The sequence below is a fragment of the Podospora pseudoanserina genome, chromosome 2, assembly GCF_035222485.1.
Source record: "Podospora pseudoanserina strain CBS 124.78 chromosome 2, whole genome shotgun sequence".
NCBI classification, from domain to species: domain Eukaryota; kingdom Fungi; phylum Ascomycota; class Sordariomycetes; order Sordariales; family Podosporaceae; genus Podospora; species Podospora pseudoanserina.
In genome coordinates, this window is record NC_085921.1 from 1,685,523 (window position 1) to 1,702,173 (window position 16,651).

The 16,651-nt window shown below is 54.0% G+C and overlaps 4 protein-coding genes across 4 annotated transcripts; 2 read left to right on the top strand and 2 right to left on the bottom strand.

Moving 5' to 3' along the window:
* Positions 1-377: 377 nt before the first annotated feature.
* Positions 378-1,262, bottom strand: QC764_203680 (uncharacterized protein; the record flags this gene model as incomplete). Its single annotated transcript, XM_062944069.1, has 1 exon — positions 378-1,262. The coding sequence occupies one exon, from the start codon at positions 1,260-1,262 to the stop codon at positions 378-380; it is 885 nt and encodes a 294-aa protein (XP_062802856.1).
* A 1,781-nt stretch (positions 1,263-3,043) lies between these two features.
* On the top strand, positions 3,044-3,868 carry QC764_203690 (uncharacterized protein; the record flags this gene model as incomplete). The annotated part of the gene is made up of 1 exon (XM_062944070.1): positions 3,044-3,868. One exon carries the CDS (start codon positions 3,044-3,046, stop codon positions 3,866-3,868), a length of 825 nt encoding a protein of 274 aa, XP_062802857.1.
* A 1,342-nt stretch (positions 3,869-5,210) lies between these two features.
* Positions 5,211-12,592, top strand: QC764_203700 (uncharacterized protein). Its single transcript, XM_062944071.1, has 3 exons — positions 5,211-6,001; positions 6,274-9,934; positions 10,023-12,592. Exons 2-3 carry the CDS (start codon positions 6,284-6,286, stop codon positions 12,504-12,506), a joined length of 6,135 nt encoding a protein of 2,044 aa, XP_062802858.1. The 5' UTR covers positions 5,211-6,001; positions 6,274-6,283; the 3' UTR covers positions 12,507-12,592.
* Positions 12,593-12,888: 296 nt separating this feature from the next.
* Positions 12,889-16,152, bottom strand: QC764_203710 (uncharacterized protein). The gene is made up of 2 exons (XM_062944072.1): positions 14,919-16,152; positions 12,889-14,862 (listed from the first exon to the last, which is right to left on the bottom strand). The coding sequence occupies exons 1-2, from the start codon at positions 15,221-15,223 to the stop codon at positions 13,395-13,397; spliced, it is 1,773 nt and encodes a 590-aa protein (XP_062802859.1). The 5' UTR covers positions 15,224-16,152; the 3' UTR covers positions 12,889-13,394.
* Positions 16,153-16,651: the final 499 nt, after the last annotated feature.

The window sequence follows — 16,651 nt, forward strand, 5'->3', positions numbered from 1 at the left end:
CTCTCCCGGCACTATATCCTGCATCAAAGTATCGACGCCACCGTTCCATCGCTGTGCGCACTCCCATCAGCCGAACCCTTTGAGCCGGCAGCTAATGACATGAAGAGTGAGGGGGTGGCTGATCCTAGGGAGGCTTAGATCGATCAGTGATGGCAAGCACTTGTCCTTCCAACCACGAAGCTGAGACATCCGGGTATACTCAGCGAGTGCCGTCGGCAATGTAGGTCCTCTCTCTGTCTCACATGGCCGAGTCTGCTCGTGTCCTTGGCCGGCTGTCTGAAGCAAAGACGGGCCGTCACGTCACTCGGCTCGATCCCGATGCAAATCCAGCGTGGGGTGCAGGCGACATACAGCTCTGGGTCTCAGGCGCATGACTCTCAGGTCGATGTCAACTCCATGTCGGCCACCACAGCTCTATGATCCGAGAGGTAGACCATGTCATCGAAGCGATTTGGCAGAATCCCAAAGTTGCGACTAGTAAACTGTTGCGATTCCCGAACAAAAAGAAAGTCAATTCTCTTGGGCGTCTCATCTGGCTCTCCAAAAGAGGTGTAAGTGATATCCCGGTTGCCGTACCGATCATCTTGTTGCACAAGCTGAGAGATATCCGTCATGCCGGAATCAGGGGCGGCCAACACCTTGTAGGCTCCATCACTTGGTGTGCTGTTGAAATCGCCGCCGAGAAAAGCTGGTACTTGTGTCCCTTGGCTGGCCGAGGCCGTCCATGTTCGAGATATCTCCAGTAGCAGCTTGGCGCTTTCTTCCCGAGCTACTTTTCCGCGATGGTCGAAATGAGTACTCATGACTACCACACGAGCTCCAGTATCCTTGTGCCGGAATAATCCCACGGTAACAACTCGTTCCAAGGCAGCATCCCAACCTTTGGATGGGAGATCAGGTGTCTTGGAAAGCCAATAAGTCTTTTGGCGTTCGCATTCCCAATGATCCACTCGGAAAAAGATGGGAGAGAATTCGCCAGCCTGTTTACCATCCTCCCGGCCTTGGCCGATATGACGCCAGGCATTCCCCAGCCTGTCCTGGATATCCGTGAGCTGAGAATAAAGAACTTCCTGGAGACATATGAAGGGCGAGTCTTGACCTGAGGTGATGAACTTCAACTGTGAGCAGAGCTTTGGACAGCGAATAGACCATGGCTCCTCACCCGGAACGGGGGTCTTGGTGGCATATCGAACATTGAAAGTAATGAGACGAATCGGAAGGGGGCCGCGTGTGGCGATGCCGGTTGAATTGGCGGTGCCCATCACCACTGCCTAAAGCAAATTCCTGGAACTGGTGCAAGCGGTCCTGAATGAGTGAATGGTTGCCTAGAAGGAATGGGCTCTTCACTGAAGAGGCGTAAAAGGGATAATACGATAGTGAATAAAAGAGATGAATGAAGATTGAGTGAAATTGAAGCCGAATCGATAGCCGTCTGGAAGCTGAAGGCTACGTTGTCAGAGCGTGTTCACAGTTGAACTTTGAGAAAGAAACGCGTCGTGGAAAAGAGACAAGGCCAACAGTGACAGGCAGCTGTCGCGTCAAGCTTTGTACTACGTCATTCTAGATAGGCTCTTATTATGTAAGCAAGAACCCCGCAACCATCTGACCTCAAGTCCTCGACCGCCGATGACCTTTTTGGTCACAGGCCACCAAATTCAGAAACCACGGCATTTATTTGCACGACCATTTTGAGCTGATTACGTGCTTCGATCGTGTAACTTTGAGTTCTACATCCCGTATTTCCAACAGACCGAGATCTCCAAGTGGAAAAGTGCGGGAAACTGCAGTGTAATGCAAAGTGCAGAAGTTCTTGCAGCGTTCCTGCTTCGAGGCTGACCTCCCACGAGCTGTGACTCGTCAGCATTTGCTCGTCGTCTCGATCTTTTTTTCTTCGATCGATTCATGGGAAAGGAACCTTGATGACTTGCTCCGATCATCTGTCCCCCAAAGGGTCTTGGCAGAGATCCTGCAGGTACGTTCTGCCTCACCTTCATCGCCCCCTCATCTTGTATGAGACGATCAGAAGCCTGTATATCCTCTTCCAAATACTCCATACTATCATCCTGACGGGATTTAGAAAATCACTGGTGTACTCGGCATCTTTCTGATATCTCCGGGAGGGTGTGCTCGTTGGACAATCAGATATCGAATCCCACTACTAACCTGGTCGGTGTCTCAGCTCAGCCGGCTGAGTTGTATGTCACAAGCCAATCTATGACAACCTTCACGAAAGTAATTCCCCGCATGCTCGTAGTCTACTTTGGCATTTCCAAGGCCCAAATCCCATACCTGCCGGTTTCGAGTCACCATCCACGCCATTCTCGAAATGTTCCAAGTTTAATCAACCCACATGGTGATCCCCGTGATGGTCCGCATAGTCTTGGTGTCTCTGAACCTCTCACCAAAATCGGCAATCTTCTTCAGACTAGCCATGGTTAATTCACCCTAGGCCGCGAAAGGCGCAGCCACACCTTAGAGCGAATGGGCGAATGACCCCACTCACACACGGCCATCGGCCGAGTTCGAAGTTGGTGTGTATGGCATCCTGTGGGTGGCCGTCAAGAAAACAGACAGGTCACTTTTCACTCCACAAGGCAGCATCTGAGCGGTAATCATCACTAGGGAACTTTGACCGGTGACTCTGCGTATACCCGACCATCCATGGCTTTTTTTTGTTATTATGCCTCTGATGGAAGATGGTGGGCATGTAAGGAACACTAGCTGCGGTCATTTGAACTTTTGGGATAGTATATATCAACTGCGACGTTGCCGCCTTTTGGGGACCCATCCACTCATCTCTCTCTTGTTTCGTTCACTCTCTGTTGATCGAGTTCCACGGCAGTTGGGGACAGACACACAGAACGTCTGTGTGCGGCCTCTCTCGTTTCGGAAAGTCTATTATTTGATAGGACATCGACTCGTGTCTTTCTAAGCCAGTCGACACACAAGGGCGGCTCGACGGTAAAAACGAAGAATCTCATGCTTTGATCGGGTCAGACGAATACGCGGCGGGGGGTATATATCTACCCTCATTTGAGACATCATGTCTTCCTCCCGATACTCGACGACAACCAGCTCAACCAACCCATCAAAATACTCCTATTCTCCAGCAGCACAGTCTAGCTATTCCTCTTCCCGCCCAGGTCAACGCCCCTCTCCATTCCAACCACCCTCCCAACCAGCCCTCAAACCAACACACCTCTCCTCCCCCTTGCCAGACGACAACGACGACGACTTCTCCCTCACAATGCCAGGCATCGATCCCCTCTCCTTCTTCCTCACCCCCCCAACCCCCTCGGCCCCCTACCCACAGGACGACGACACGGCCATGCTCGACTTTGACTACTTTGACTACTCGGCTGGCATCGACGATTCTTCTTCAGCCGACGTCAGGAGCGTCAGCCCCTCAAGCCTAGCAGGCTTCTCCCGCCCTGACGGCCCGCGCCCCCCTACTCCCCCTCGGGTCTCCTCCCCTGCTGTGAGCACCCCCGATTTGGAGTTTGACTACGGGAGCTTGGGAGCCAGCCCGGAAGGTGACACGCTCATGGAGGAATACTACCGCCATCGGATGGGCGGTTATGGGGGTGTTCCGCTTTTGTTGAAGGACTTTACCAATGCTGCTGGGGGGAACAAGAAGAGGGGGAAGTTTACCAAGGGGAGTGGGGGGGAGAGGCATGCGGGGCATCACCATGTCTGGAGGGAGCCGAGTCCGGATGTTTGGAGTATTGAGGAGGATCCGAGGGAGGAGGAAACGGGGGTGGTGGATGTTAAGAAGAAGGGAAAGGGGACTACTAGGGGGGGTGGGAAGGGGAAGATGGTGAAGAGGGTGAGGTTTGTTTTGCCTGGGGAGGAGGAGGGGGTTTACTGATTTGCTTTTTTTGAGTAAACATGTATACTGCATCTTTTGGTGGTTTGTTGTTGCATTTTGAGATGCATTTTTTTTTTCTTTTTTTTCTTTTTTTTTAATCTTTGGAATAGGATTACCCCCTTACTTAGAGTATTGGGTTTGCATTGGGAGGATTTCCTTGAGTGCTTGTATGGAGGTTATCTACTGCATCTCATCCGGTTTCATTTTCTCCTGCTTTTTCCTAACCGCATGTTTGGTGTTGGCTGGCTCTTTGGCTCTTCGGGGTAAGGGATTCTCATCATCATCCCCGTTGTAATTGCATTGATCATCATCATAGGAGGATACATCCATACAGGTTGATACCAGGTTGGCATTTTCTGATCTCCATACCTCCCATGGTTTATATCTTGGGGGTTCTTACATCTATCTACATGTTTCCAAGATACTTTTTGCTTCGCAGCACAAAATACGAGATTCTGCAGTTTTTCCCCCTTACAAACATGGATGTCTGTCGTATGAATTATATGTCTCAGCCCTCTGAGGGAATTATATGCCCGTGAAGAGGTCACCGAGTGTTACCTTTGCACCTGGCTTTTTGTACAAACCATCGAGATCCCCCCCCTATATCTTCCGAAAAGCCACCCGGAATCATGAGTTGTGCAGTGCTACATGGGCTGAGAACAAGTGTGTGTATGTGATACGGAGGTCCGGGATCAGATGAAATCTTGAATGTCGAGCTTGGATCTTGATTTTATCAGAATTTCAGATGAACGCGGTGGTGCTGTGTGTTTCCTTGGTTTTACGAGAGCGATTGTAACATATAACTCGGCCATGCTATGATTACGAAGACATCCTTTTTCTCTCCTGGTGGGGGTGGGTCTGTGTGGTGTCGTGTGGTCACCACCAACTTGTTTTGAGTGTGTACCAAGGTGAGATGGGACGGTTCACCGCGTGAAAGAGGGCTTACGACTTGCGATGACTTGTGACCTTTGAATGTGATACGTGATTGGAGTGGGTGTTAGTAAGGGGAGGTGAGAGAGAGAGGGAGGCTTATCGTTATCAACGGGATTTGTTGGTCGTCGGCAGTGGTTGCATTTATTTTTATCGCGGCAGGCCGGCGGCGGCATTTGGCTGATCCCGGCATCCGATGGTGAGTTTGCTGGCCCCACTGCCCGCTGTGCTTGTCCTTGGTTCCCTGTCTGCGGGAACATCGCGCAAACATCGATGGGCCCGGGAACGGAGAGCATCGGCAAGGTCCACTCGAGGATGGCTTGGAAAAGGGTTCATGGGTTGATGATGATGATGTCAGGGCCACGTTGAAAGGGTTAGACATGGGCGATGCAGGTGGGAGGGTCAGTGAGATATCGGACTATAGTCGGAGAGCCTATTACTGCTCTGTGATATGTGCCAACAAGACTGTGTGACACGGGGTCTGATAAAAGATGAGATGGGATGGCATCGATAGCTATCAGATGAAAGCGCCAATGCGCACTTGCCGAGGGAATATTCTTCAAGACATCGATGGTCTGCGAGTTTGCGCAGCTGACAGGTTGGACAGAGGAGCTCCGGGTGATTTGACGCTGATTGGTGCATTGGATCCCGACTGAGGTGGGTGTGGGTGTCTGTCAGACCAAGGAAAGCTCTTCTGCAAGGGTGGAGCGATGGGGCGCTGAGAGGCTGCGATTTGTTTATGTCTGAGACGATTGTTTATCTCGATTGGCCCAGCTGACGGCGGCGCTGTGTCTTGCCTTGGAGGAGCTTGCTTTGGACCGCAGGCGGCGCGGCTTTCCTTTCCATGATCCATCGATTGAATCCTCATTCCTCTGCTGTTCTTCACGCTGTCGCTGTCACTGCTGCCCCACGGGTGCTTACTTTCCACTACCGTAGTAGACGCTGTCTCGCAGCTAACCCCCGCCGTCGCCGCTTCTCAGGGTCCCCCTAAACTGCAGCGGCCCGCCAGGCCAATCCATCCGTCCTTGCTGCTTTGCACAACGTCACTGCATCTCTCCTCCGGCCAGGAACTCCCGACGCTGCCGTTCCAGGCTCACGGCCGGCTTCACTTCTCGCCCTACTAGGTGCGCGAATTTGAATTTCTCTTCGAGTGGCAGATGGTCAGGATGAGCTCATCAAGGTGAAAAGCGGTAAAAACCACAGGTGGGTTGCCCTGGTTTTTGTTTGTTGACTTTCCACCAAAATCGCCAGGCCCAGCTTGGGACATGCATCACCCGATTGGATAGCTGCCAGCTCCGCTTCGATAGTTCAGTTACGAGTGGATGCTTGTTTTGGCCCATCTTCCGATCAACAAAATTTATTTCTGAATCGGCTCATGTCATGATCATTGGGGAAGACCTTGAGAGAATGCTGTCTCATCAGAGTCATAGCTGTTGTTGCTGCCATTGCTAACAAACACTCTTTCACCCCGACAGAAGCGGAATCATGACGCCGCCGGCCAAAGAAGAGGAAGAGGATCCCTCCAACACACCGATTGCTACAGCGGCGCGCCGCCATTCCACACCCGCCAAACCAACAACCACGGCAAAGACACCCAAGAGCGCACCCGCTACCTCGAACAATGCATCAACACAGAAGAAAAAGCCGGAGCCCTCGCTGCTCACGGACTTCTTCCTGGGCCGCCCCTCACCAGCCCGCCTCGCCGCAATGAAACAGCGCCGGAAGAGTATGGCAGCCGACGCTGCGCATGTACGGGAAGAGTTGCGTCAGGAGATGCGGGCCGCTGCTGTCCGGAGACTTCAACAACCCAACGGCGTAACAGACAGAGTGAAGGCCTGGCAGAAGAAGAACGCGGCCGCTATGAAGGAAGCAGGTGGACCGCCACGAGCCGAGAGCGTTGCGAGCGAACCGACCGAATTTGCTGCCAACCTCCCCCCTGAGAGCGTGACCGAAGAGGACCGAGAACGGATCAAGTGGCGGAAAAAGGCCAAGAAAAAAAAACCAAAAGACGACAAGATTGAGGTGATCGAAGACGACGACGACGACGATGATGATGATGATGATGATGGCGATGGCGAGGAGACAGAAAAGGAGCAGCAGCCATCCGGGACCAAGGCTGGTCCATCGGCATCCAAACCAATCCCGGCCAAGGACGCGCCCAAAAAGCGGATTATTAGTGACGACCACTGGATGAAGCGTAGGCAGGGCAGGAGTCCGCCACGGACAGGTGCTCCGAGGACCAAAGCCGAAGGGAGCCCCACGCCAATTCCAAAGGATTTCCTCCAAAAGACGGCAAAGAACCCAACAATTCAAAGCAAAATAAAGGACTGGGCGGCGAGGGTAGAGCCACCAGATCCCGGACAGGCTCCACCGCCAATTCCTCGAGTGAAGCACTACCGCCATAAATCCGGGGCGACTATAGCAGTAGAAGAGGATATTGCCAGCATGGCCGCTTCAGAGCCATCATTCCGACCCAAATCCATGTCCTCACTCGACGACGGTATTCGAGTCAAGCCTTTGAACATAAAAAAGCAAACCAACGAAACCGACGACGGGATTCGTGTCTATCCACTTCGGAAAAAAAGGGACTCTGCCGATGAAGCGTCTCAACCGAAAAAGAAGGAGCCCGACGATGACGGGATACGTGTACGCCCAACAAAAAGCGACAATGAGGAGGGTGTGCGGGTGAAGCCAGCTGAAACCAAAAGCGAGTCATCTGCGCATAGTAAAAAGAAGGAACCTGCGGACGACGGGATCCGTGTAACGCCTTCTGAGGGGAAGGAAGATGAGCCAAAGCGCACCAAGAAGAAGGATCTGGATGATGATGGGATCCGTGTGAGGCCGGTCACAGATGATGAGATGAAGCATCCCAAAAAGAAGGAACCCCCTAGCGTGGGAATGCGTCTGAAGCCGGCTGATAGCTTGAAACTGAAGCGCAAAAAGAAGAAGGCACCCGAAGACGACGGCATACGGGTGCGGCCGGTGGAGAGCAACGATGATGGCATCCGTGTAAAGCCCGTTGTCAGAGATTCATCGCACCCAGACGACGGCATCCGTGTTCAGCCGAGCGAACCATCGTCCTCTGAGGCACACACCCGTCGAAGCAGACCTTACTCTAGTTCTGCTGAAAAGTTAAAGAGAGCGCAAAGCAAGCGAAGAGAGGAAGCTGCTGAGGATGTCATTGAGGTTATCGAAGAGGCTGAAACTGAGCTATCTGTCGAGCCGCCCCTGAAGAGGAAGAATTCCCTCCGAAACTCTAGGCGTAGAAAAAGCCAGAGTCCCCCAGCCGGCACCAAGGCTCGGTCTCGAAATGGACGAGACTCGCCGGAAGTGGTGCCCATTCCCACCTGGCCAACGGCAGAATCCGATGAGGAGTCAGACAGGGTGCCCCCGACTGTCCTTGGCAACAAGTCTTTGGCTGAGATTCCGTTCGGGTACTCGGCATTCAGCGTGCTCGATTTGCCATCGAGTGGCAATCCTGATAGGAGCATTCCCAAGAAGCCAAAGGCTCAGCGCAACCCCAGTTTCAAGGCGGTGCCAAAGGTGTTCAAGAAGGTTGTTGAGGGAGCCAAAGAGATCATCCAAGAGAGCCTCGAGCCACCGCGGCCACCGCCGGCGGCTAACAAACCGGCCAGCATAGAGTCCTGGCTGAACAACACGGTTGATCCTTTTGTCCAGGCTTCGCCAACAACAGAAACAGCAACGGTCGCAGATACACATATCAGCAGCGAACCGCCCATAAGGGAATCGCGTGAGACACTGGAACCACCGGTAAAGCCCGAAAGTCGACCAGCTGCCGAGAAGCGGCCAAAGGAAGAAGGAAAAAAGGCGAAGGAAAAAGAGGCAGCAGCACCGGCCCCTACACCATCTTCGAAAAGGCCAAAGACCCCAAAGTCAGACAGTAGCAAGGGCAAGGCAAGCTCGCAGGGCGAAGACAGCGATGCGACAGCGAAAAAGACGAAATCACCGGTCAACCAGGAGGGTCTGAAGAGGAGGCGGGCCACCAGAGGAGCTCCAGTTCCTGCGAAATCTGGAGTGAAGAAGCCTCTCAGAGAAATCCTCAAAGATGCCTTCCGCGGTGAATCGGGCGGTTACAAGCTTCCCCCTGCAGTTTATCCCAGTTGTGAGGCTTCCGAGTACGACGATGAGTACTCTGAGTACACGGAATCAGAAGTCAGCACAGAGCGCCCTGGGTCTTCCCACAAGAGGCCTATCTCGGACTACTCGTCATATTACTCGTCTAACTACGACTCACTCTTGTCTTCGGACGTGTCTGCTCAGGAGCCACCACGCAGAAGACCCCCTCCCGTCAATGGCGGTGGGCATGAATTGTCAACTATTATTTCTGAAGAGGCTAGTACCGTGAGCGCGACGGATACCATGTCCGAGATCTCTCACACCACCGTCACGCAACCCACAGCAACACCACTCACAGAAAGAACCGAGCTCTCTCGTCACCGAAGTCACAGGGGAAGCCGGAAGGGCGGGAGCTTAAAACGCCGCCTCACCAAACATTCGGACATGATATCAGTATTATCACTGCCTGACACGGGCGAACTCGTCCCGCCCAGTCGATCAAGAAGCGTAAAGTCCTCCCGCAGCCTCCACCGCAGGCCAAGCAGGGTGGACAGGGGCAGGATTGACGAGCTCCTAGACGAGTTTGCCGACGATGAGTACTTTTACCAGCGCGAGCTGAAGACCTTGGTGGACGGTGTGATTCCGGTGCTGTTGACACACGTCCTTCGCGGTGACAGCCTCTTTGGCCGTTCCGAGGCTGGCAGGAACAAGGCTGATGCCATGGCCAAGTCTGTGGTCAACATGGGTGTGGTGCTGGAGAAACTCAAGAGCTCCCATAAGCAGGTGCCGCTCGAGAACATTTATCACCTCCTGACGTGGATGGAGGATGTATCGCCGCTTTATGACAGTTATGTTGACGTTTGGCGGCTTGGGTTTCAGGGTCTTATTATCAACCTTGCGCCCAAATTGAAGGGCATGAATGATAATGATTCGCTCTTGAACGCGCTGCCCATCAATGAGGATGGTGATATTATTGGGGAGAATGGGGAGAGGGTGGATGTGGCGTTTTTGTTGAAGAGGCCCCTGATTCGGCTCAAGTGGATGACGAAATTCCTTAGGGTAAGTTGATACTGCTATATAGCTCTGGTCCTTTCAATTGTGAGAGGTGGGTGGGGGCGAAACTTGTTACTGATGTTGCCATGTCTAGGCTGCTGTGCTTGTCGTTAATACTTCTGACACGGAGCATCTGCTCTCGGTATTCGAGTCCCTTCAGGAAAAGGCTCGCAAGCGGCACCGAGAGGAGAATGCTCGTATCACGGACGAGGATGCAAGAAATACGGACACCACTCGTGCTCGAGACCTGCGCACTCTGATGCCTCTTGATGGGGTGGGCATTGAGCAGACGCGCCAGGTCGCTGCGCTGGATGTGTTCGCGCTCGATCTGGACCATTCTACCGGGCAACGACTCGAGTGTCAAGTTGAGATGATTCACCGAGATAAGCCCGATGTTCCTGCCGATAAAGGAGATGTTTTGATCAGGGAGATTGGCAACGATTCTAGATCGTGGCTACTGTTCCCACCTGTGCCCATGGCGTACATTTCTGCTCGTCCTAGCGAGACGGATCAGGCTCTGGTGGTCATGATTCGTGGAACTCACAATGGAGTGGAGTGGTATGAACTATTGAAGCTATCCACAAACAGTGAGGAGCAAATTACTTTTTGGCTGGATGTTCTGGGAAGCAGCCCCATGCCGCCACTCACTCGCCGGCGGCCAACAAGTGCTGTCATGGGCAGCACTTCGCCCAAGCCAGAAGATATTCCAGTTGGCGAACGCAAGCTTGGGTCTGATAGACCTACCACCCCTTCGCGTTACCGCCCACGAAAGGTGGTGGAGTCTCCTCCCAGCTCTCCTGCTCATGATGATGCAGATGTGTCGCCTGGGCGGACACCTACCAGAGCCACATTTGCGCAGCATCACCCGCCGGAGGAGAGAGATGAAGCTCGCTGGGAGGGCCCGTCGTCCTACGACACCCCAAAAGCCTCGAGACCGGCACCCAACACGACCCCCTTTCGCGAGGATGGCGCCCCTCCTCCGCCTATCCACCGGACTCTTAGCGAAAAGTCTAACAAGCTTGCTCCCCCGGTTGATCTCAAGGTCACTCGGGTCAAGCGCCGAGGGTCGTCGCCGCTCAAGCACGAGTACCACCCGTCCGATGTGTCGTCTGACAGCTCGACCGAGGTGAGCGAGGATTCAGAATCTTCGTCGTCTTCCAGCGATGAGCTTGATGAGGATGAGGTGCCGGACACGATCCCTGGGTACAGCATCAAGACCGCGCCGCAGGTCGCTTCCGTCGAGACGGTGGTGTCGGATGATAATAGCATCACGCCTGATCATTCCGCTTCGCAGGTCGGGGTTTCGAGTCAGGCGGCCGAGAAGCAAGAGGGGGAGGAGGGGCAGAAATTTGTGGCTTCTGTCTCGTATTGGTCTTCCAAGAAGGGGATGTGGAAGGATATTGTCAGCGGTGGCATGACGTCTATTGTTGTGCGTCCTGGTGTTATGGAGGTTCACCGGCTGAGCAAGGAGCAATCCAAGGCTTATCCTCTGCAGTCGTCGGGTACTTCAGAGGTGGACATTTCCCACCAGGACGCTGGGAGCAGCGCCCCGCTTATCGCGCTGATTCTTACGCCGGTGGTTATGATCCGCCGCAGCACGGCGCTGGATCTGGAAGTCAGGAGTGTGGCTTCGCCCGAGTCGAGGCTCAAGACTGACAGCACGATGTATCGGTTCCGCGCTGGGACGCAGACGGAAGCGCACAGTTTGTATGAGGCGGTTCACTTGAGCAGGTTGAATAATGCTAGGTACATTCAGCTTGCCGAAGAGGCAAGAGTCAGATCGTTCGGCACGGCGACGGGGGTTCCCGGGGAGGGGAGTGCGGATGGGGACGGGAGCAGCAGGAGACGGAGCTGGTTCGGGAGGAAGAATTCTTACCGGGCGAGCACGCGGGCGCCGAGCGTGTCGCAGCATAGCATGTCGAGCACCATCTCGGCGGGGAGCTTTTTGAGGAGGCTGCTGGGAGGGGGGAACAATACCTTTAATATTGAGGAGTCGACGTTGGATAAGCCGCCTAGGATGAGCACGGGCACTGTTGGGTACTCGTCTGGTGCTTCTTCCGGGGAGGGGGCGAGCACGCCGCCCAGGAGCGTCAACATGTCGTTGTCGGGGTCTGCCTCCCGGGCGTGGTCGACGGGTTTGGCGAAACCTTTCAGTCCTGATCAGCCGTTGGAGATTCGCTGCCATCTTAATGTGCAGAATAATCGGTGGTTGGACAAGGGGGATTGCATCCTGCACATCTCGCGCCCACCTCCGGGAGTCAGGCAGGAGCTTTCGCTTTATCACGGGTTGGAGAAAAGGATCATTGTTACGCATGCGAGCAAGAAGGTGGGGGATAAGCCGTTGATACTGCTGGATGCGGTGCTGGGGAGCAAGTGTTTCAGTCTTTTGGGGAGCAAGGGGGTGATGTGCTCTGTGTGGGAGGACTTGAGGGATGAGGAGGGGAATGTGGGTGTTGCGCCGAGGATGGGGGGTTTGAGCGGACGGGTGACGAAGTGGTGTTTTCAGTGTAGGAATAGTCAGCAGGCGGATTGGATCATGTGGCTCGTCACGGCTGAGGTGGAGGGGTTGGTTGTTTAGGGGGTGGCGGGCCCTTTTGCCTCTGGGGTTGGTAAAGGGAGTGCGAACAAGGAAAGGGGGAGTGTGGATGGGGCGAGCTTGGGGAGGAGTAGTAGCAGTGGTGGAGGTGGTGGGAGCATAACGCTTGTGGGGAGTGGAGGGGGGAGTAGTGGTATTACCCTTGTTGGAAGTGGGAGTGGGAATAGTTTGGGGAGGAGGGTTAGTTTGAGCCGGAGTAGGAGTGGGAGTGGGAGTAACAAGGGGAGGGAGGTGTTGCTGATGGGGATGGAGAGGTTGAGGGGGGTTAATAGATGGAGTGTGAATTGGTGAAAGTTAATTACATATTATGGGGTGGGAGAGGGTTTACTTGTTTATAATCATGTTATTCGAAAGGGGGGGAGGAGGCATGCGTGCATGGTGGGTGTGTTTGGAGGGGGTTTATTACGGATTTTTGGGATACCCACATACAGGCAGTCATGAAAGCATTAGGAGGAGGGGGGGCGGTCGGGGTTTCTCTGTTTAGTTTGATGGGCATTGCATGCGTGGCTTACATGAACATACCCGAATTTTTAAAAAAGGTTTTGTTGTATTTTGAGGGTTAAGTTTGCTAGATGTGAGATGGTTGTGATTGCGATTGGGCAAAGTATGGAAGGTAGTTGAGGTAGTCATGTTGAGACGATGATCGAAGTGTTCAAAGTGTCTGAGGTACCTTTTATCGTCTCTCATATTCAGGACGAAAAAGGGACAAGGCACCGAACAGTTGAAGACAAATAATACCAAGATCTCACTTGCTCAACGAGAACTGATTAACCTGGTCAAAATTACCATCACACACCACACCATGGCTATTAATTACATTACATGACAGGGCATCTCTGTCTACTTTTTCTGCATCTCAGTCCCACCCCTTCACCACCAAATACTAGCCTTGCACATCCTCCCATCCGTCTGCTCATTCACCTTCCACCTCTCACTCCCCACCGCGTTCCTCGCGTAAAAGAACCCCTCGGGGTCATACCTCAGCTTGATGGCCATCAACCTCGCGTAATTAGTCCCAAAGAACTCCCTCTGGAACCTCGGTTGCTGGAAGTCGGCCTCGTTCATGTACGCGCCCGAGTTGGGGGTGATGCTCTCAATCGCGGGCATGATGTCCTCGGTCATGAGCTTCTGGTTGGCAATCATGTCGTTCCACTTGGCAGGGTCAAAGCTCCAATCGGTGGTCAGAGTGGCGTGAACGAGCGTCTTTCTCCAGGCGGGGAGGACGGCGTTGGCCGAGTTGCGGCCAAAGGAGGAGACGTCGGTGCCGACGCCGATGAAGGTGACACCCTTCTCGGCGATGTAGCGCGAGGTCTGGGAGAGCTTGGTGGGGGTCTTGGTGAAGGTGTCGCGGGGGATGAGGCGGCCGCCGTACTGGGCGATGCCGATCTGAATGGCGCCGATGGGGAGGGGGCCAAAGTATTGGTCGTAGTGGTCGTAGTAGTTGACCGACTGGGAGTAGGCCGCGTTGAAGTTGACGCCGAGGGAGGTGAGGTTGGCGAGGAAGGGGGCCATGATGGTCTCGACCTGGGCGGCGGTCTTGTTGTAGGCGGTGACGGGGGCGATCATGAAGAAGTTGGAGGTGAAGTAGTAGACCACCATGGTGCCGGCGTCGACCATGGCGGGGAGGGCGGCGTGGAAGGCGTCGATGCCCTTATAGAAGGTCTCGGTGGGGTTGTTGGCGGCGAAGAAGGAGACGGTGGCACCGCCGACGTAGCTGTCGGGGAAGGTCTTGAGGGTGACGCTGACGACGACGCCGTAGTTGCCAGGGCCACCACCGGAGAGAGCCCAGTAGAGGTCCGAGTTTCTGGTACGGGACGCGGTGAGGAGCTGGCCAGAGGCGGTGACGACCTCCCACTCGAGGGTGTTATCGGCGGAGAGACCGAAAGATGTGCTCAGGGCGGAGTGACCACCACCCTGTGTATAGCCACCAGCAGGGCCGACAGTAGGACATTCACCACCGACAACGATCTGGTTGACCTTGAGGCCTTCGTTGAGGAGGTCAAAGCCTTGGACACCGGCTCCGATCTTGACGGCAGTACCCTTGTAGTACTTGTCATTGTAGTTCTTCCACTCAATGCTCTTCATCTTGTGGGTCCAGACAGACAGAGCACCGGCACCGGTAGACCGGGCAAGGTAGTCATGACCAGTGTTGCGGACGACGAAGCGGATGTTCTTTCTCCTGGCAAAGTTGATGGTAGCAATGATGTCCTGAGCAGTCTCAGCAGCGACTGCATATCTGACATAGTTGCCCAGTGTGCACGGCTTGCCCTGAGCAGTGAAGGGGTCACAGCTCTGGTTGGCAAAGAAAGGGGCCATGATGGAAGCCGAGTCATTCATGCTGCCAGGGGTGTCAGCAGCGTCAGCAGCACGGTGGTTGTTGAACGATCGACTTACTGAATGTCGGGCATCTGCCAGCCATCACGCAATTGTTGACATCTGACGGGGTCGTAGTTGGGATCATGGCAGGCCTGGGCGAGTGGGACCGTGGCGATCAGCTTTCCACCGACGGTCTGGTTGAAGTTGTTCCACTCGTTGGTAGAGGGCCAGCACGAGTCGCCTGGGAAGCACTTGCACCGAGGGCCGAAGAGGAAGGATTCCAGAGAAAAGGTGGCCGAGTTGGGGTCCAGGCCGAGGATGCTGTCGTCCTGGGCCAAGGTGCCGGCAGCCAAGAGGCCAGCGGCAAGGAAGATGGACTTCATGTTGTTGTTTTTGGTGAAGGAAGCGAATGGACAGAGGTGGCAGTCAATCGGGAATTAAAGAAAGACAGAAGTGACTGAAGTGGGGGGAGGCGAAGATCTCCTGAGGGAGAAAACATGTTGCAGGAGGACAGCAAGCCAGCCATCAAGTCAAGACTTTTAAAGAGATCTTCCATCTACAATGGAGCGTCGTAAATCACGGCCGGGCTATCGGGACAGTCCGCGAAAGGGGTTAGTAATTCGTAGACTGGAGAATAGTTCATCTGTTGGTCTGAATTCGTGGGGAAAAGGCCTGAGGTGTGTCGGGGTGCCATGGAGAACGCATGGACCAAATCTCGGCCAGCTGCTTCTCTGACGGGGGGCCATGGCTGGGGTCAGTGGTTGGTTCCGACTTGGCTTGATCTCTGCTAGTTTGCGCTCGATGTTTATACTATCAGGCTTGGTGATGGTCAAGACGTCAAACTATCTTGCAGCGGAGAATGTCTGGAGTGTGGATTAGAGACGAGTGCGATACTGAGGCGAGGTGCATGCTTGAAAGGGAGGGTGTTCGGTTACACGTTCGATGCCACATGGCAAATGGGTGAGATGAACCATGAACCAACAAGTTCAGGCACGACCAGATCTTGGGGACGCTGCGGTGCTTTCATCAACCGAGGCCTCGGCACATTCCGCTGTAGCTGTAATCCGTAATCATATAACGAGCCCGCTGCCCACTTCTTTTGTGATGAATCGCATTTCGTTATGGTCAGCAAAAAATGTGGCGCTGCGGCTTCCTCGGAACCCGGAAAGTCTTATCGTGACCTTGTCGTCAAGGACAAGGCTATTGTTTTACAACGTGGAATCAAAAAATAGACACACTTTCTTCCAAGACACCAGCGTCGACCCCCACACAGAAGCGATAGACTTTTTCTTTTTCTGCGCGCTGAAGAGGCTGGGCAAGGGTCGTCATTATGCGAGGGATGAGGATGAATAAGATTGGTGTGCCTACCCAGGGTTGATAGTGGGAAAGACCGGCCCCCACTCAATGACCCTGGTTTTCTACGTAGCTTGTTTCCGCCTGGATCGTGGAGCGCCCGGGGACACTGGGGGCCGTTCCTAGCCTCGCTAGCCTCAGCCGCAAGGGTTCTTTTGTTCTTTGCCAAACAGCGCGATCCAACGTCGTCCATATCACGTCACACACGATATTGCAACCTGCGGTGTCAGAACACTCGAGAAAAAGCAACCGTCAACCAGAGAGAGACACTGTTCGACATTCGAGGAGAATGCCTCTCTCTTATCAGCAATTCTCTCGCTGCCTTCAATAGTTCACAATATGCAGCCAAATCACCCAGCAGTCACTCAGTCACCCAGTCACCTAGTTTGGTGAGAGACAGGGAAGGGCCCACCATCTTGCAGTTTGCCGGGGGCAGACTCAAATCTAACCATGCATCA